The sequence below is a fragment of the Sciurus vulgaris genome (assembly GCF_902686455.1).
Source record: "Sciurus vulgaris genome assembly, chromosome: 4".
In the NCBI taxonomy this organism is placed as follows: domain Eukaryota; kingdom Metazoa; phylum Chordata; class Mammalia; order Rodentia; family Sciuridae; genus Sciurus; species Sciurus vulgaris.
In genome coordinates this window covers 57,888,815-57,910,298 of record NC_136464.1, presented here as the reverse complement: position 1 = coordinate 57,910,298, position 21,484 = coordinate 57,888,815, and the positions used below count along the sequence as shown (strand labels likewise).

General features: G+C 35.8%; 1 protein-coding gene and 1 long non-coding RNA gene across 5 annotated transcripts in view; both read left to right on the top strand.

Moving 5' to 3' along the window:
* Positions 1-21,484, top strand: part of VPS26A (VPS26 retromer complex component A) — a 35,843-nt gene continuing 14,359 nt past the window's right edge. Inside the window, exons 1-2 of one of the 4 annotated variants that reach the window (XM_079135808.1) lie at positions 1-155; positions 7,135-7,284. In XM_079135808.1, the coding sequence (XP_078991934.1) occupies positions 153-155; positions 7,135-7,284 (153 nt within the window). In that variant the 5' untranslated portion in view covers positions 1-152. Of the gene's footprint in view, positions 156-347; positions 499-7,134; positions 7,285-17,815; positions 17,843-21,484 lie in introns of those variants that run through there. The other 3 variants (XM_079135807.1, XM_079135810.1, XM_079135809.1) reach the window with 3 other exon arrangements.
* On the top strand, positions 8,238-12,669 carry LOC306658656. Its single transcript, XR_013763114.1, has 2 exons — positions 8,238-12,016; positions 12,241-12,669. It is a non-coding gene; the product is annotated as an uncharacterized lncRNA (long non-coding RNA).

The following is a 21,484-nucleotide window of genomic DNA, read 5'->3' as shown; positions in this document are numbered from 1 at the left end:
CCGGGAGAGGGGAAGCGAAGAAGGGGGTGGTCACGTGCGGCGGGCGGCTGGAGGTCACGTGACGGGGCGCCGGGCGGAGGGAGCCTGGGCTGGGAGTTCTCCTGAGAGAAGAGGAGTGAAGTGGCGGGGACGCGGCGGCGGCAGCGCTGACAATGGTGAGTGCGCGGCGGCCGGTGCTCCAATCTCCCGCTCTCACCCCGGAGCGCGCGGCGGACGGCCAACGGCGGGCGCGGCGTTGCGGAAGGAAGGGGCGGGCGGGCAGGACTGGGAGCAGAGAGCAGGGAGCAGGTTAGGCCTGTCGGGCTGCCCCGGGCTCGGGGGAGTGCGAGCGGCGCCGCCTCTTCCCGGTGTCGGCGAGGCCCGAGCACCTGCAAGCGGCCGCGCGCTCTCCTGGCCATGTCGGAGCCTCAGCCGGCGTTCCTCGACCGGCTGTGGGGGCCCTGGCTGGGCACCCGGACCCCGCCCCTGCGGGGGCCCGCCGCCGCCTCCCCGCCCAAGGTAGCAGGTCTCTGCGCTCCTCCGGGGCAACCTCGCTTCCGTGCAGGTTGGGTGACCCGGAGCCCCCAGTTCCGGACTCTGGGGGACTTGGTCACTCTCCCTATGTCATGAACTTGATTGAACTCCCGTAATTTTTTTAAACCTGGATACGGTGACTCTGTGATTTCATGACTCTTTGGGACGGAGTGTTGACACTTGTAGAATGAGAGAGAAAAAATAGAAGAGGGTGTCTCAACCCGGGGGGCGTTTTAAACTCCAAAGACCGAGTTTCGTGCCCGCGGATTTAAGCATTGACTTTCATTTCCTGCCCTAAGCCATTTCTTTAATTTAACGCTTCGGAATGTTGAAATGGCCTAGGAAGCAGAGGAGGGAGGGAAATCAGAGTATTCTAACCACAGTTAGTGGGAAGCACAAGCGTGGGCATGGTGCTGGTTAACTTTCTGTGTGTTGGCAGCCTCTTCTAGATTGGAGCTCATTTGGCTCACTTTATGGTAGCATTCGTTTATTCGTTTCATTTGGTCTGCATACTTTGAGCGCCTACTCTGTGCTCTCCGTATCCTTCCTACTTTCCCAAAGCTTGCCGTTGCCTTTTGGCTAACGGTCAATCCATTTTTTTTTTTTTTTTTTTTTTTTTTTTTTTTTTTTTTAACCAATAACTTCTAAAATCAGAAATCGCATTGCTTTCATTTAAAGAAAAAAAAAAAAAAGGACGTATTCATTTTTGGAGCTTTTTCATTTTATTCAACATATTAGTAGTTTGTCCAGGGGCCATAAACAAAACTGCTTGCTTTCTTGTAGCATACAGTCTAAGGAGAGAGACACATTAATTTGTGTAAACTGGTTGTTTAACGTGGAAGTTACAATTGTGATAAATACTAAGGAGGAATTACTGGAGGATCTCACCTAGTCAGGGAGTTGGAGAAGCCTTCTTGATTATGATGTTAAAGAAAACTTTTAAAAAGCCCTCCAATTTTTTTGCTATATGTGTAATTAGTGCTTTTACTAAGCTATCTGCATTATGTACAAGAACAGTTTTGTTTTCAAATTACTTGTCAAAAAAATGCAATTGTAAAGCTTTTAAACATTGAAATGGGCACAAATGTATGTGTGAAAATATGCTGTTTCATTGTGTTTAGGCTAAGCGAATAAATTTTGAGTCTCCCTTCCGCCTCACCTTGATCTACATTTCTTTCATCCACTGGACTTGGTGCAATTTGTTCAATGAGTACTAAAAAGTTAGTTGTCTTTTTATGTATTCATATGTAACTTTGCTGTATGATAATGCTTAATATGGGGTTTACACATTGTATGAAAAATCTTAAATTAACCTAAGGTCAGTGATTAATATGAGGTTTAGGCCAAGATTAGAAAACTGAAAACAATTGCTATAAGGTTTTACTAGTAATATATACTGCAGTCTAGTTATTTTAAAGTGACCTAGGAGTTTTATTTATTTTCTTGCTGATACTGGGGATTGAGCTCGGCCTCACATGTAGTGGACAAGCCCTGTACCATTGAGCTACATCCCTAGCCCTAAGAGTTTTAACTTGTATTGTTAATTGTATAGTATTGCTCCTGAAAATCCTTTTTTGGGGGATGCTGGAACACAGGCCGTTGTGCATGCAAGACAAGTGCTTTGCCACCGAACTACATCTCCAACCTAAAAATCTCATCTTATTGCTCACTTGAAGTTACCTTTGATAGAAGATCTCAGTATTCTTTCAAAACTGCCTTCTGTGGTTTCAGTAAGTCAAAGTATCTTAACTTTTTATAATTTTTTTTCTATTTTTGTACTGGGGACTGAACCCAGGGGCGCTTAAGCACTGAGCCACATCCCCTGCCCTTTTTTGATTTTTAAAATTTTGAGACAGGGTTTCGCTAAGTTACCTAGGGCTTCCCAGAGTTTCTGAGGTTGGCTTTGAACTTTTGATCCTCTTGCCTCAGCCTCCCAAAAGTCACTGGGATTACATGGTTGCACCAGTGCACCGGGTTCTTTTTAAATTTTTATCCCTTCCTTTCTGGTATTTTACTTCCTCTTTAACATATTAGAAGTATTATAATATGATTGTGAATAATTAGAATTAAATATTATTTTTTAAAAGATTTTTTACCTTTATTTTATGTATTTATTTATTTATATGTGGTGCTGAGAATTGAACCTAGTGCCTCACACATGCCAGGCAAGTGCTGTATCACTGAGCCACAACCCCAACTCTAAGTATCATGACTTTTTATTTGAAATGCTAGAATATGTAATCTTGAAATAAAATACTTAAAACCAAGACCTTGGGTAAAGAATCTTTTACTTTCAACTGTTTTTAGAAGGAAAACAAAAAAGACAAGTTCTTTTCTCAGATATTTTTTTTTTCTGTTGTTGACTTGTTTAAGATATCCACAATTTTTTTGACTCTTCTTTTTAGTAAACCTGTAGGTTCATTTTTGATATGTCCTAATATAAAAAACCTGTAAAATTAACCCAGTGCTAAAATCTTAACGGCATAGTTAACTTGTTAAAGTGCTAGAGTTTATTACTCAGTCTTAACTCTTCGGCATATACTATTTTTTTATACCTTCTGGTTCCTCACCATTTTAAATTTTTTGATTCTATTAAGAAATAAAGATAGTTTTTCATTTTTAGTTCTGAAATATTTCATGCATACAGAAAATAATGTATATAACAGGTTTTTTTCTTTTGCCTTTTTTTTTTTTTTTTTTGGTACTGGGAATGAACTCTGGTTGCTTAACCAGTAAGCCACATTCCCAGATATTTTTCTTATTATTCTTTTTTAAATTTTGAGACAGGGTCTCACTAAATCCTTAGAGCCTCAATAATTTGCTGAGGGTAGTCTTGAACTTGCAGTCCTCCTGCCTCAGCCCCCCAAGTTGTTGGGATAACAGGTGTTTGACACCATGCCTCGCTGCATGTATTTTTTTTTTTTTTTTTTTAATTTTTGGTTATTGATGGACCTTTATTTTATTTATTTATTTATATGTGGTGCTGAGAATTGAACCCAGTGCCTCACACATGCCGGACAAGGGCTTTACCATTGAGTCACAACCCCAACCCAGCTGCATCCTTTTTTTTTTTTTTGGTGCTAGGGTTTGAAACCAGGACCTTGTGCTTGCAAGGCAAGCACTCTACCAACTGAGCTATATCCCCAGCCCTGCATGTATTTTTAATGCCTAGGAATTTTTAATTTTTAAGAATGGTGTGAGAACAAGACTTTTTGTGTATGATTATTAATTGTGTAGTTCGATAAAACGAAGTCTTTTTTTTTTTTTTTTTTTTTTTTTTTTTTTTTTTTTTGCGGTACTGGGGATCGAACTCAGGTCGAACTCAGGGCCTTGTGCTTGCGAGGCAAGCACTCTACCAGCTGAGCTATCTCCCCAGCCCTAAAATGAAGTCTTATTGGCAATTTTAATTAGTGCTAGTTTTAATTTTGCCAAAATTGTTTAATTTTTGATTATTTGATTTTTGTCAATTTTTAAATCCCAAGTGCAGCTGTTAAGTGTGTATATATATATACACACACATATATATACACATTTATAATATATAGTGTTATAAAAAGTTAACGTATTTACTTTCGTCTATAAAACAGTTTTTGATAAGTTTTCAAAACTTAGTTTTTCTTGAAGTAGCTTTGGAGAGTGTCAGTTGAGTGAGAAAATTAATATTTCTGCCTTAATTTTGTAACTCAAATGAATTGATGCTGTGGGTGTCACAAGGAAGGAGTACTCATTCTCTTCTCACCCTCACTGCCAATTGGTGTTCTCCTCACTGCACCTGTTTCCCCACTTAAAATAGCTACTTGGAGATGTCTTCCATCCTTTCATAAGAGATACATGCACAGCAGTCCCCTCCCATGTTGGCTCAATGATTTGCACATAGTTAATAATTAGTAAATATAAGTGGATTGATTTGGAACTGCTGTACATCTTATCTGTAGTTTTCTCCTAGGGGAACATGTACTATTTCAAAATTTGCTATTTTGAGCAGGTTTTGAGTTTTAAGACTCACAGTATGAACACTGACTAGGAATAGATAATGCATGTAACCTATTGTTGAAGTTTTTCATTCTCTCTAAATTAGTTCAGCGAGTTTTCTGATTAAAATTTGATTAAAATTAAAATAAGCCTGTGACACCTAACTTTGGAGAATCCAGGTTGGATTAGGGAGTCAAGGAGAGTCTTAGGGAAATGAGTCAAACTGAAATTCAAAGGGTGAGTGTTAGGTTAAGGTACTTTGCTTGGCTCTAGGACAAAGAATTTGGCAAATTTGATGAATTGTTGCAGGAAAAAACTCTGATCATTTGAGGCTGATGTGCCTGGAGAGAGAGGTAGAGCTAGATATATATAGGGTACATTACAGAATGCATTGTGTGTTTGTGTTTAAAATTGAAGTTAACGTTACCTACAGAAATTTTCAAATATGGATGTAGCTTGGTGAATTTCACAAAGTGACCATACCTGTGTGTCAAGTGCTCAGAACAGAGTACTAGCACCCCACTTCCTTTGTTCTTCTAGCCACTTCCTAACTTCTAGTATTACAATGTAGATGACATGTTTTTGACTTACTCTACAAATTTTGTAACTCAAATGAATTGATGCTGTGGGTGTCACAAGGAAGGAGTACTCATTCTCTTCTCACCAACTGCCAGTTGGTGTTCTCTCCACTGTTTATTGGGATCATAAACAGTGTGTATTCTCTTGTGTAGCCTCTTGGACTCTTTTCATTCAACATTATGTATATGTGATTCATCTTGGTGTGTGTGGTTGTTACCTCTTTAGTTCTATTGCTATTCATTGTTCCTGTTGTATGAAAATATAAAATATACTAAAATTTGTATATCCATTTTCTTGTTGATAGATATTTGGATTGTTTCCATTGGAGGCTGTTATAAACATTCTTGTATTTGTCTCCTGTAAGAGTTTCTATCTAGGACTATATCCAGGGATGGAATTGTTGGGTTATGGGATATATACATTTTAAGCTTTACCAGATAATGCCAGACTATTTCCTACGTAGTTCCAATTTATAAGTTCATCAGCCCATCGAAAGATTTTAAGCAGGGAATGATGTGATCAAATTTATGTTTTTTAAAGATCACTCTGCTAGTTCTATAGGGTAAGTTAAAAAGGGAAATAGTACATGATAGAAGACTATTATCTGTGTAATTGAAACAAACAAAATCAAAAAAGCCTGTCACAGTATGGTACGCCTATAATTCCAGCGGCTCTGGAAGCTGAGGCAGGAGGATTGAGAGTTCAAAGCCAGCCTCAGTAATAGTGAGGCACTAAACAACTCAGTGAGATACTGTCTCAGAATAAAATACAAAATAGGGCTGGGAATGTAGCTCAGTGGTTGAGTGCCCCTGAGTTCAATCCCCAGTACCAAAAAATAAAAAATAAATAGTAAGGGCTGGGGAGATAGCTCAGTTGGTAGAGTGCTTGTCTTGCAAGCACAAGGCCCTGGGTTCGATCCCCAGCACTGTAAAAAAAAAAAAAAGTAAAACAACAACAACAAAAAACAGATTAGAAGACTATCTTCTAAATAATTTTTGATTTGTTTATTTTGGTACTGGGGATTGACCCCAGGGGTGCTTTATCACTGAACTACATCCCCAGCCTTTTTCTCTTTTGTCTTGCTAAGTTGCTAAGGGTCTTTCTATGTTTCTGATGCTGGCCTTGAGCTTGTGAACCCTGTGCTCATCAAGTCACTGAAAGTACAGGCCTCTATCACCATGCCCCATGACAAAAACAAAAACAAACCTTCAATTATATCCTATATTAGAGTTACTAATAGATTCTGTTCATATTGCTTATTACCAACTAATATGTTTTGGCATTGATAAGCAATTGATCTTTGCTCCTTATAACTAACTCTGCCATATCAAGAATTTACAGAATAAGGAATTTACAGAATAAGGCTTGTATTTTTTTTTTGGAAAAATTCACAGAAATTTTATTAGTTTCCTCAAAGCCAGTGTTACTCAAAGGACTGGTATAATGTAACACATCCTTTTCAGACAATATGGCAGTAGATTCTATAGTAAGTAGTACATTGTAATAATTATTTGGACTTTTTAGAAGTAATTTGGATTATGCACATTCTCTAGTGAAACAGGTATGATGAAAGGTAACTTAAAACTTACGTGTTAAGAATTCTTACAGTTCTAGTATGTTAATTTGATTATTTATAGTGGTTACCTATGAAAATGATTGAAATTAAAGCATATTTAAATTTGTTTAGTTTTTTTTTTCTTTTTTGGTCATAAAAATCCTATAACATGATATCTGCCCTTTTAATCTAGCTTTTTAAAGTGTATAGTACAGTATTATTTACACATTATAACATTATATTCAGCTTATTCATTTTTTTTTTTTTTTTTTTTGGTGTGGTGCTGTGCATCGAACCCAGGGCCCTGTGCTTGCAAGGCAAGCATTGTACCGTGCTGAGCTATCTTCTCAGCCCACTTATTCAGTTTCATTGTGGCATTTGATTTAGTTCTTATTTCTTTGTGAACTCATGGATTTGTAGTCTGTTTAACTGAAGGTCAAAGGTAATAAAATTTGAATAAAAAATGTTGTGACTGGCTATACATGATAATTAAGAGCATTTTCATTTAATTTCAGAGTTTCCTTGGAGGCTTTTTTGGTCCCATTTGTGAGATTGATGTTGTCCTTAATGATGGAGAAACCAGGAAAATGGCAGAAATGAAAACTGAAGATGGCAAAGTGGAAAAACACTATCTCTTTTATGATGGAGAATCAGTTTCAGGAAAGGTAAATCTTTTGTTTGGCAGAATTACCTAGTTGTAGGATATTACAATTAGTCATCAAATGACCGGATCTTGGCTCAGTGGTAGAGTGCTTTGCCTAACATGTGTAAGGAACTGGGTTTGATTCTCAGCACCATAAATAAATAAATAAATAAATGTCCATTGACAACTAAAAAAAAAAAAAGAATTAGTCATCAAAATGATCTGTACTGTGTCTAAATTTGGGTTCCAGATGAATTATTACATGATTTTAGTAGAGATGGAATTTTTCCCCCGAAGGTCAGCTAGAACCTTTGATTGATTAGAACATTTACAGGAAAGACTCTTAACCCTGGAAGAATTTCAGGGGTAGAATTTCTAAACAAATTTCTCTCTTTTTTTTTTTTTTGTGAATTTGTCTGGCTTTGAAGAGTTTCTCCAGATATAGTTGAGTTCTAGAGATTGTGGTAACTTCGTGTGTGCCATTCTAAAGATTTCTCATTCTTTGTAGCTTATCTCCCTGTACTATTCTTGTGTCTGTTAATCTTATTTCTTGGTACTCCATTGAGGACCCAAGTACTTTTGGAATGTGTATGTATGTCAGATTCTGTAAGATTTCACATTCTTCCCCTTTTATCCAGTGATGTAGACGATTATACTTAAACCTTAGGGAATAGGATCAATACTCATTAACTTGTAACACTAGGGAAGCCACAAAACATTTTAAATAATTTTAAAAATATAAAATGTTAGGATTTTTCTCCTTTGCTTCTTCAAATAATATATACATAATATATATTATGAGCAAATATATATTTATAATATGTTAATTATATTATTAATATAATTATTAATATTAATTATATTAATAATATATTATTAATATATTATTTATAATATATAAATATAATATTTATATATTAATATATTATATGTTATAAGCAAATATATAATATATATTATATATATTATATATACATATATGTGGTACACAGTTTGGAAAATAAGATATAATCCTATCATGGAAGTAATTCACAGTTAAAATTTGGGTGTGTCTCCTCTTAGTTTTTCAGCATTTATTGTTTATGTATTTGTAGTACAGTCTTATGTCACTTAATGACAGAGATACATTTTTTGACAGATTTTTCTTTAGATGATTTTGTCATTGTGTGAACATAATAGAGTATATATACACAAACCTAGTGGTGTGACCTTCTATACACCCAGGCTACATGGTGTAAGCTCCTTAAATTTTTTTTCACATTTTTTAAACTCTTTTTTTGTTGTTGTTGAAAATTAAGATATTAGCCTAGGCCTACACAGAATCAGGATTGTCAATATCATTGTCTTCCATTTCCCTATCTTGTTCCACTGGAAGGTCTTTAGGGGCAATAACATACTTGGAACTGTCATCTCCTATAACAGTTGCCTTCTGGAATCCCTCCTCAAGGATGTGCCTGAGACTGTTTTACAGTTTTTAGTATTTTTTTAAATAAATAGTAGTGCACTCTAATAAATACAGTAAATATATGAATCAGTGAATGGTCATTTGTTATTATCAGTTTTTATGTACTGTATATAATTGTATGTGCCATACTTTTATGTGACTGACAGTGCAGTAGGTTTGTTTACACCAGTATCACTAAATACATGTATGTAATAACTTGCAGTGTCATGATGGCTACAAAGTCACTGGGTGATAGAAATTTGTTGGTTTCATTGTAATCTTATGGGACCACCATCATATATGCAGTTTGTCATTGGACACAAAGCATCATTATGTGGTGCATGAAAGTAGTTTCTATTTTTTAAGATGACTTTTAGTATATCATATCATCTTTGGTAATATGGACATCTGTATGCATACATTTTTCTCCAGATTCTGTAGGATAAGATTATTTGCTTATAATAGATTCCTGGAAATAAATTGCTGGAACAAAAGATATGAGTATTTGAATTTTTTTTTTTAAATTTTGTGTTTTAGTTGTAGGTGGACACAATACCTTATTTTATTTTCATATGATCCTGAGGGTGGAACCCATGGCCTCACGCATCCTAGGCGAGCACTCTATCACTGAGCCACAACCCCAGCCCTTGAAGGGTTTTAATACATATTAATCTGGAAAATTTATGTGCGTTAAATTGCATGATCTACATATATTGTCTTGTTTCACCTTAGGCAACATTGAATATGATCACTTTGTAATGTAATGTGGCTCAGTGGTTAAATGCCTCTGAGTTCAATGTTCAATCCCTGGCATCACCCCCCTCCCCCCAAATAAAATATATATATATGGAATATAATAACCTTGGTCTACATTTTTTGGTTTTCAGTACTTAAGATTTTTTTTATCTTCTGGCATAAAGTCTTGTTGACAAAGCCTAATTTTGTTTCACTTAAAACTTATAAGTACCCTTTTTGCCTTGATACCTAAAGGATTTCCTTTCCTCTTCTTTATTTTTTTGTGGTGCTAGGCCTCATAAATGGTTGATAAGTACTCTACCACTGAGCTACAGTTCAAGCCAACTTTTCTCTTTCTTTCTTTCCTTTTTAGTACTGGGGATTGAACCCAGAGTTGTTTAACCACTGAGCCACATCCCCAGCCCTTTTTATTTTTTATTTTGAGATAGGGTCTCACTTAGTTGGTAAGGCTGTCCTTGAACTTGGGATCCTCCTGCCTCAGCTTCCCAAGTAGTTGGTATTACAGGTGTGTGCCACCATGTCTTGCTAATATTTTTGTTTATAGATGAGGAAATGGTGGCTCATAGGTTAAGTAGCATGTTTGAGAGTGTACATTTATTGATGTAGAGTAAAACAGGTTACAGGACAATATACTATACTTTTTTTTTTTTTTGCAGGGGGAATTAAATACAGGGGTGCTTTACCACTGAGTTATATCACCATTCCTTTTTATTTTTTTTATTTATTTGATACAGGGTGTTGCTAAGTTGCTGAGGCTGGCCTTTAACTTGTAATTCTCCTGCCTTAACCTCTGAAGTACCTGGAATTTCAGGTGTGCACCACTGCACCTGGCAGGAAAACATTTTAAACATCACATTTAGAATAAGTAGATAAGAAAGAATATGTTTACTTGGCATGTCATTTATTGTAATATAACAAATGCAAAAGAAAGAAGAGTTCATATTTTGCTTTTTTCTTAAACATCCAAATTGTTTTTTAATTGGAAAATGTAGAATCATTAAATGAGAGTGAAATTAAATTATAGTTAGGAAAATTAAAAATAATCTAGTTTTGAACCATTTTGGTGGCCAGATCTGATGAGTGCTATGCCATATAGTACTGAGAGAACTTTGTAGGACTGACTGCAGAATCTCTGCTACAAATCCCTTAATAATTGTGGAAAATTAGAAAAGTTTTAGAATATAGGAAAGACTACTTTATGTATTTAAAATGTGGCAAACCATTTGTATTAAACTTAATATTGATTCCTGTCGTAACTGCAGAATAGGTGATTTATGAGCACTTTGAAATGAAAACTTGAGAAGAAAACAAGCATTGGTTATGTGTGATCCAGTATGTGTAAGAACAGATCTTGCCTCATAAGTGTGGTAGTGTAATAAAAAGATGACTGGGCTGCAGTTATAATATTTAGACTCTACTTGTCCACTCTTTTGTTAGGGAACTCTAGTCAGTCATTTATCTTCCTGGATTTACCTATAAATTGAGGAAGTTAAATTGGATCATTGGTTTCCAAACTTGACTTTGCATTTTAGTATCTCTGCCTGAAAATTCTTCATATATTCATTATTATCTTGGATCTTAGAGGTTTGATATCCACCCAAAGAAATAATAATTTCCTTTTACAGTATTCCTGATATTAATTTCTGTATGCATACTTTTCAGGGTGGGAATTCAGTTATCCTGACAACACTATCTACCCTGCTCTTTAGAAATATATACATAATAAATCTAATCCCTTTTCTATGGAAGAGTTCTTTTAGAACATTTTCCAGTCCACTGTCTTGCTTATCATAAGTCTTCTCTAAATTAAATATGCTATTTCCCATTTCCTTTATTCCTGAAGAAACATGGATTTTGAGTCTTAATCATCCTGATTGCTTTCTTTTATAGGATTGAGTTCTGGCATTCCCATGTTTCCAGAACCTAGAACCATATTTAATTCAGAGAGAATGGAAGGGCTGGGGAGATAGTGCAGTTGGTAAAGTCTTGCCTTACAAGCACAGGGCCCTGAGTTCAAGCCCCAGCACCGCAAGAAAACAACAAAACAGAGAGAATGGAACGGTTGACTTTTTAAAACTCTTAAGTCAGTTCTAGAGTCCTGGAAGCATTCCATAGTTCCACTCATAAAATGACTGGGCTACCATTTGCATTAGTATCCCCAAAATGAAATACTTAGGTATCAATCTAACAAAATATGTACAGTGTTTGTGTGAGGAAAACTACAACACTTTATGAAAGAGATCAAGGATAAATAAAGGGAAAGATAGTGCATGTTAGTAGATAGGAAGACACAATAAATACTAAAATGATTGTGTTTCCCAACCTGATCTATAGATTCAACTTTATCCCAATAAAAAATCAGACACATTACTTCATGAGTATCAACAGATTTTAAGATTTGTATATAAAGACAAAAGTCTATATAAATAGTACATAATATGAAGAAGAACAAAGTTGGAGAACTGACATTACCCAATTTCAAGACTTACCACAATATCAAGACAGTATGGTATTGGTGAGAGAAGAGAGAAATAAATCAGTGGGATGAAATAGAGTCCAGACATATAATGGGGGGGTAGGAGGGGTTAGCGTTAGGGTTAGGGTTAGGTTTAGGGTTAGGGATAAGGAGGGTGGTAAGAATGGAGGAAGGAAGGACTGTATAGAGGGAAAAGAGGGGTGGGAGGGGTGGGGGGAAGGGGAAAAAAAACAGAATGAATCAAGCAACTTTGCCCTATGTAAATTTATGATTAAAAAAAAAAAAAAGAAATAAGAGTCCAGAAAGACCCACCCTAACCCTAACCCTAACTGCAGAGACAAAGCAGCAAAGACAAGTCAATGGAAAACAAATATTCTTTTTGACAAATGGTGTCGGAACAGTTGACTATCCACATGCATAAATATGAATCTAAACACTGACCCAATGAATCATATGCCCAAAAGTAAAGTGCAAAACTATAAAATTTATAGATGGTAACAGGAATAGATCTAGATGATATTTAGTTTTCAGTGAGTTTTTAGATATAACACCAATTGGATTTTGTGAAAATTTAAATACTGCTTTGAGAAACACAGCATTAGGGGAATGAAAAGATAAACCACAGACTGGAAGAAAATCTTTACAGAACACGTTATCCAATAAAGAACTTGTATCCAACTAGGCACTGTGGTGCACACTGTTAATCCCAGCTATTTGGAAAGCGGTGACAGGAGGATGGCAAATTCAAGGCCATTCTCAGAAATTTAGGAATACCCTGTCTCAGCAGAAAAACAACTGGGGGTGTAACTTAGTGATAAAGTACCTGCCTAGCATATGCAAGACCCTGAGTTCAGTCCTCAGTACCTCAAAAAGAGAAAGAAGAGTGGGGAGTGAGGTGGGGGGGAGAAAGGAGAAAGAAAAGAAAAAAGAAAGAACTTTTATCCAAAATACACAAATAACCCTTAAAGCGCAACAATAGGAAACAACCCAGTTGAAAAATGGGCAAAAGATCTGAACAGACATCTCACCAAAAAGATAATACAGATTACAAATATATGTGGAATGGTGTTTAACATTATATCATTGGGGAATTGCAAATTCAAACAATAATGAGATACCCATTGATATGGCAGAAATCCAATGTATTGAGAAGACCAAATTCTGGTGATGATGTGAAGCAACAGGAACTCATTCACAGCCAGTGAATGAATGCAGAATGGCATAGCCAGTTGGGTGTGTTGGCGTTCAACTATAATCCCTACTACTCAGGAGGCCAGTCTGTACCCTGTCTCAAATAAAAAGCTAAAAAGGGTTGGGGATCATGCTGTTTGGTATTCACGCAGATTGAAAACACTTCTGCACATGTGTGATAACAGCAGCTTTATTTTTAATTGCCAAAACTTAGAAACAATCAATATGACCTTCAGAGAGGAAAAAAAAAGTCATTTAAAAAAATAAGTACTTAATTTTGTCATAGAAGTTCAGACTAGTTGTTTTTCAGTTGCATATCCAAGTGACCTAGGTATTTATTGAAAAAAACTATATTTATACTGCACTATAGTGCCATTTTTGTCATACATAGATCAGGGGTTATGTGGGGTCTGTTCTGGCCTCTGTTCCATAGGCCCATTTGTGGCACATACTTTTCACTTTTGTTTTGTAACTTTGTGTTGGTGGGACACTAGGGATTGAACACAAAGTTGCACTACTCCTGAGCTGTGTAAGGAGTTCCCCCATCTTTTTTCTTTTTGAGATGGAATGTTGCTCAGTTGCTGAAATTGGTCTTGAACTTGAGATCCTCTTGCCTTAGCCTTCTGAGGTATGGAATTACAGTTATGTACCACCATGTCCAGTTTGCTTTTCTTTGAAAACAAAAATGTAGCCTTATTGAGTGATAAATCATATATACCATAAAATTCATTCTGTGAAGTTTAGTGGTATTTACTGTTTTGGCAGAGTTGTGTGACATTACTACTATCTGATTTCAAAAAGAAACTTTATACTATTAGCAGCCACTTTCTGAGAACTCTACAAATCTGCTTTCTCAGTTTTTGCCTATTCTGGATTTTTGATATGAATGGAATCATGTACTCCATGGCCTTCAGTGTCTGGTTCCTTTCACTTAGCATAATCTTTTCAAGGTTCATCAGGTTGTAGTAAATACAGTACTTCATTCTTTTTTTCTAACTTAGTGAAAAATACATAAAATGTACCATTTTAACCATCTTAAAGTATACAAATTTAGTAGCATTAATTACATTTACTGTTTGGCATCCATAGTTGCTATATTTCCAAAGGCTTTTCATTCTCCCAGACAGAAACTTTGTATCCATTTAAGCAATAGTCCCCCATTTCCTCCTTCTGCCAACTTTTGGTAACCTTTAATCCATTTTGTCACTTTGCCTATTCTAGATATTTTGTGAAAGTGGTCATATTATATTTGTCCTTTTGTGTCTGGATTATTTCATGTAGCATATTTCCAGAGATCATCCATATTACAGCATGTATCAGAATGCCATTTTTTTATTAAAATCTTTTATTTTTATAGACTGCAGTTTGGTTCATTGTACACAAATGGGGTACGACTTTTCATTTCAATGGTTGTACACAATGTGGATTCACACCATTCATGTAATCATACATGGGGTAATGCTGTCTGTTTCATTCTACTATCTTTCTGTCCTCCATCCCCTTCCACCCCATTTTCCTCTACACCATCCAAAGTTCCTTCATTCTTCTCTCCCCCCAACCCCCCACCACCCTCCCTCTGCACTTATCAGAGAAAACATTCGGCCTTTGGTTTTTTTGGGCTTGGCCTATTTTACTTAGCATGATATTTTCCAACTTCATCCATTTACCAGCAAATGCCATAATTTCATTCTTCTTTATGGCTGAGTAATATTTCATGGTGTATGTATACCTCAGTTTCTTTATCCAATCATCAGTTGAAGGGCATCTAGGTTGGTTCCACAATCTAGCTGTTGTGAATTGAGCTGCTGTGAACATTGATGTGAGAATGCCATTTTTTTGACTAAATAATATTCCAGTATACTGTATCCATGTGGTAAAAGAATATACCACATTTTGTGTATTCATTTACCAGTTGAGGATATTTGGGCTTTTAGTTTTTGGATATTAGGAATAAGCTGCTATGGACATTCATGTACAAGTTTTGTGTAAACATATATATTCACTTTTCTTGGGTTTAACTTAAGAATGGTTTTGCAAGGTTGTATGTTAACTCTGCGTTTCACTGTAGCCTCGAGGAGCTGCTAAACTTTCCTAAGTAGCTGCACCATTTTACATTCCCTTCAGCAATGTATGAAGGTTCTGTTTCTCCACATTCTTGGCAATACTTTTTTTTAAATTAGGGTCATCTAAAGTGGTTGTAAAGTGGTGTAAAGTGGTATCTCGTGAGTGTTTTTTTTTTTTTTTTTTTTTTTTTTTTTTGTGGTGCTGGGGATTGAACCCAGAGCCTTGTGCATGAGAGGCAAGCACTCTACCAACTGAGCTATATACTCAGCTGAGCTATATCTTCAGCCCCTATCTTGTGGTTTTGACTTGTATTTCTCAGTTAACTAATAATATCGAGTATCGTCTTTGAAGAAAAGTGTGTTCTTTGACCTTTATTTTTTTCTTTTGGCAGTAGTGAGGATTCAACCTGCTACCACTGAACTACATCCCTGACCCTTTTTATTTTTTATTTTGTGACAGATTATCTTGCTAAGTTGCTCAGTCTGGCATGGAACTTGAGATCCTCCTGCCTTAGCCTCCTGAGTCTCTACACCTGACTCTTTTATCCATTTTGAGTTAATGTTTGTGTGAGGTTTCATCTTCATTCTTTTGAATGTTGATATCCATTTGTGTGGCAGCATTTACTGGAAAGAATATTCGTATTCCATTGAATTGTTTTGACACTCTTGTGGCAAATACTTTTAAAAGTTAAAAACTGATAATGTTTTTTGTCAAAAGTCTTTTGGAGTGTTTTTGAAGCATTCCTTACGATAACTAGGAATTATTTAGATTATTATAAAATAGGAACATTCTTTTTTAAAAAATATTTTTTATAATACCTTTATTTTATTTATTTATTTTTATGTGATGCTAGGGATCAAACCCAGTGCCTCACATGTGCAAGGCAAGAACTCTACCACTGAGCTGCAATCCCAGCTTGGAAAATTCTTAAAAACTGCTTATTCAGGGGCTAGGGAAATAGCTCAGTTGGTAGAGTGCTTGCCTCACATGCACAAGGCCCGGGGTTCAATCCCCAGCACCACAAAAAACAAAAACAAAACTACTTAATCAGATTCTTTTTATCCTTACCTTGAATAGTTACTGCTTTGGTTCATGTCAAATGACAATTGGACTGTACCCTAATTTTTTTTATGCTTTAAGAAATACATTCGAGGACTGGGAATATAGCGCAGTTGGTAGAGTGCTTACCTAGCATGCAAAAGTCCCTGGGTTCAATTCCTAGCACCACCCAAAAAACAAAACAAAACAAAAACTCCAAAAAGAAATACTGTTGAACAGGCAAATAATGGTAGAGTTCTTAGGCTTCTTTATTTTGAAGTGCTAAAGCTAGAATTGAACTGAAAGTTCCAATTTTTATTTGAGACGTACATGGTACCTCAGTGTTAACATGCTTCCTGAGATTCAGTTACGCTCTTAATTATTTTTGAAATAGGTTTAGCTACATGGAATTAAGATGTGATTATTTTGGATAAAATGTTACTTTGACCAGGAGAACTTTTATCCAAATGATTTTGCGGTTCAAATGGGTTAAAGAAACTTCCTGTAAATCTACAATATTTCCCTCTAAAGTACACAAAAGTGTCCCTGTTCTAAGTTTCTTTGCAGGATTTTTTTAAGTCTATAGCTGTTGTACTGTTTTCTATATTGAATGCATACTCTGAAGGGATTTACTTTTCCTTGACTTTATATGACAACTGACCAAGAACAGGTATTTTCTTCTTTCCCTTTTCTCATTTTAAATTTGAAACTGTGAATAAAGAAAAAAAATATTTTGAATAAGTTATTTACTTATTTATTTATTTTTGGTGCCAGGAATTGAACCCAGGGAAACTTAACCACTGAGCCACATCCCCAGCCCTTTTTATTTTATCTCTTGAGATAGGGTCTTGCTAAGTTGCTTAGGGCCTCCCCTAAGTTGCTGAGACTGGCCTTGAACTTGAGCTCCTCCTGTCTCTACCTCCCCAGTTGCTGGGATTATAGGTGTGTGCCACCACACCCAGTCAGAAGTTATTTAAAAAAAAAAAAAAGAAAAAAGAAATATATTTGACTGAGGTTTCACCTTTTAATAATACAGTTTGTATTCCTCTAATTTTGAGAGATTTACTGTGTTTAATTGATTATTGATGTACAATTATTATTTTTTATTCTTTTTTTTTTTTTTTTTTTTTTGCGGTGCTGGGGATTTGAACCCAGGGCCTGTGCTTGTGAGGCAAGCACTTTACCAACTGAGCTATATCCCCAGCCCCAATTATTATTTTTTAAATTTGTAAAAATTTTGATTAATGATTTATCTGGGGTTTTATTTGGAGGGGGAGATGATGTTCATAAACTACAGTTCCTCAACCAGGATGTTCTTTGAAAAGGCAAAAAAAAAAAACTACAAGATTTTAATATTCAAATTCTTGACTTGTTTACAGTTTAATTCCTTTTGTATTCAGATCTTTGCTGTGAATTTTTGACGTGCAGAAAGCAAAAATTCACTTTGAACCGAGAAGACGACGACCCCTCTCTTTCAGTTTTTGCAGTTTCTAGATGGCAGCTTTAAGAGAGAATTGTTTTGCTGAGTTTTGTGGCACAGACTTGTAATCCCAGCTGCTCAGGAGACCAAGGCAGGAGAATGGCAAGTTTGAGTCCTGCATGGGCAACTTGGTAAGAACTTGTCTCAAAATAAAAAGGGTTGGGGCTGTAGCTCAGTGGAAGAGCCCTTGCCTAGCATTCACATGCCCCTTGGTTAAATCCCTGGGTACTGGACACTAGAGAAGAAAGAAAAACAAAGAATTGTTTTTTCTCCTCCATTGTTTTTGCATATGAAAACAATCCTTGACAAACTGTTTGGGTATTGCTAAGAAGTTACTCATTCTATAAATATGTCTAAAAGTGGTGGTACAAGTGTCAGGCCACCTGCACTGAACTGTATAGGTTCCCTGTTGCAAAAGTGATCAAAAGTATATGTTTAGTCTGAGATAATAGGCATTTATAGTTTAATTTTTAAAGCAAAGAAGAGTTTCATAGTATCTTTTCATCAACATATATATGGACCATGTTCTTCTGGCAGCAGTTGGAAACTAATCTTGGATAACCATCATGTCTAACAATAATGTACAGATACTTTGATATTTCACTGTAAATAACCTTATAAATGGGCGAAAAACATCGATATGATGTTTGTCTTAAGTACACCGTAGAATTTCAGTCCTTAAATATATTCCAAAAGTGGTATTATTTGAGGCATCTACAGAATACCTCAAATAATGATATCTGAGCTTTCAGCCTGGTTTATTTGAGCAGTATGTTTTACATATAGATTAGGATTTCCTACATGGCCTTGTAAACATGTATACGTGTTCTCAAGTATAGCCACAGAAATTACTTAATAGTAACAAAAATAGTAATTTTTAATTGGAAAAACCTGGGAGATTCCTTTAATCAAGTGATCAGAGTTGAATCACTAATATTGGGACATGCACTTCCTAATATGATATTCTGAGAACACAGGTTTTCTTGTCAAAAATGCATGAGTTGAATCTACTTGTGATAAAACAACAGACAAACCCAAATTAAGAGACATTCTACAAATTAACTGACTCATATTCTTTAAAAAACCCAAGGTCAAGCTGGCTGTAGTTGTCTGTAATCCCAGTGACTCTAGAGACTGAGGCAGAGGATGACAGGTTTGAGACCAGCCTGGGTAATTTAGTGAGAACCTATCCCAAAATAACATTTTAAAAAGGCCTAGGGATGTAGCTCAGTGATAGGGCACCCCTGGGTACTGTTTTAAAAAAAAAAAAAAAAAAAAAAAAAGGTCAAGAAGGGCAATGATTGAGGAATGTTCTAGGTTAAAGGAGACTGAAGACACCTCACAACTATATGTGGACCTGGATTGGTTCCTGAACAGGAAAGCCTGTAAAGTACATCACGGGGACAGTTGACAGAGATAGAATATAAATCATAGAATTTTAACTTTCTTGATTTTGATAATTACACTATGTTTATGTAAAAGAATGTCCTTTCTCTTAAGAAATACACATGAAGTATTTAGGGGTGTAATGGAGCATGATGTCTCCCAACTAATTTTTGGTTATGAAAAAAAAGTGATGGATGCATGCCTGTACATGTATATGTTGAGAGAAGGCAATGAATGATGAGGAAAAATGTAAACATAGGATGAATCTGGGTGAAGGTTATATGGAGTTTCCTAGTGCTATTCTTGCAACTTTTTTCCAAGTTTGAAATTATAATAAAAAGTTACAAAACTGTAACTGAGTGGTGTTAAAATTCTTTGATCCAGTTCATCATTGTGGTTTCAATTCTTTTTCTGTGCTCCTTTGCAGAATAGCCTTTAAGTGAAAATGCTTTGGCTGGAGATATAGCTCAGTAGTAAAGCACTTTTCAGTCTCTGGTACTGCAAAACAACAGAAAAAAAATGGAAATGCTTAATTATGCCTTTCAATTCTGGGATTCTTCACATTGCAGAATAGCATGCATTATGCTTAAAGCAACTGTATATGAACATCAGTGGGAGATCAAGGAAAATTTCAGAGTTCAGGCAGTTGGTGGGAAAACTGAATAGATATACATTTCTACTTTAATAGTATGGTTTCATAATATTCTTTGAAAAAATTATAAATTTTTAAAATATCAGACATAGCCATATTCAAGCAAAGACATTATCTAAAACTGCCATTTTTTAAAGTACAAGTTATTTCTTAGCTTGAGATCTGAAAGTGTTTCAGATATTGGAATTTTTTGGGTTTTGGAATATTGATGTACATTTCACCATTTGAATGTACACTCAGAAGTTTCAGATTTTGGAGTATTTTGGATTTTCAGATTAGGGTTATCTTGTCTGTTTGTCTACCTGCCTACCTATCTAGATAGCTATGCTGGGAATTTAATCCAGGGGTACTCTACCACTGAGCTACATCCCCATCCCTTTCAGCTTTTTATTTTGAGACATGGTCTTTCTCAGTTGCCCAGACTGGTCTTTTTTTTTTTTTTTTTTTTTTGTGGTGCTGGGGATTGAACCCAGAGCTTTAGTGTTTGCAAGGCAAGCACTCTACCAACTGAGCTACATCCCCAACCCGAGACTGGTCTTAAAGTTGAAATCCTCTTACCTTAGCTCCTGAATAGCTGGGATTCCAGGTGTGTACCCCTGTGTCTGCCCTGTATATACATTGTCTCTGTGCTTTTTGGTACAAATTAGTGAATAGTTCAATTACTGCCTGGCTTATGAAACAACTAGGAGTTGCACATGTTTTTATTATTTGTGGTTTGAACCTAATATTTTTAGGTGTGTGAGAAGCTTGTTTAAGTGACTTTTTATTCTCTCTTATATTTGTGACTTTGACAGTATTGTTGACCATTGTAAAAACAAAACTTGAAAATTACAGAGAAGAAAGAAAATGACCCATAATTAGTCTTTCTAGAAGTAACTGCCATTAAGAATATTTTCTTTTTGTAGTTTCAAAAAATATAATTGACATTATACTTGTGTACAATTTGACCATGCTTCCTTCATGTAACATATCATGCACATTGTCCCACATCATTAAAAATTCTTTGACACTATTATTTTTAAATTTTTAATAATCCATTATATGATGCACCACAATTTCTTTGTTCTGAGATATTAATTTTGAAAGCAAATAATTTGATTATGAGATGCATATTAAAGAATGAATACTTTAATTCACATAGTTTATAAGCAGAAATAATGAGACCTCTATTTTTCTTTGTCCATGATTATTTTATCTTGAGAAGCATTGAAGAAAAGCTTTTAAGAGTCATATTGCCAATATTTGAAACCTGGGGTAAAGAAATCTGGTGCTAAAGATATAGCTCAGTGGGAAAAAACATGCTTAGCATGTTCAAGACCCTGGGTTCAGTCCCCAACATCACCCCCCCACCTTGCAAAGGAACCTGGAGGAATTTTTTTTTTTTTTTAATAAAAAGGGATCTTTTGTTAGTTAATCCTTTTTTCGGGGAGTGGGTACTGGGGATTGAATTCAGGGGCACTCAACCACTGAGCCACATCCCCAACCCTATTTTGTATTCTATTTAGAGTCAGGGTCTCACTGAGTTGCTTTTGCTGAGACTGACTTTGAACTTGTGATCTTCCTGCCTCAGCATCCCAAGCTGCTGGGATTACAGGTGTGTGTCACTGTGCCCAGCTGTTAGTTAATTGTTGAACATTTGAAAATTTATTTCTAATGTATGTATTGTACAGATGTTTTTCAAATTAAATTATAATTTTAAGGTTTCTACTTGGCATATATATGAAATAAAGAACTT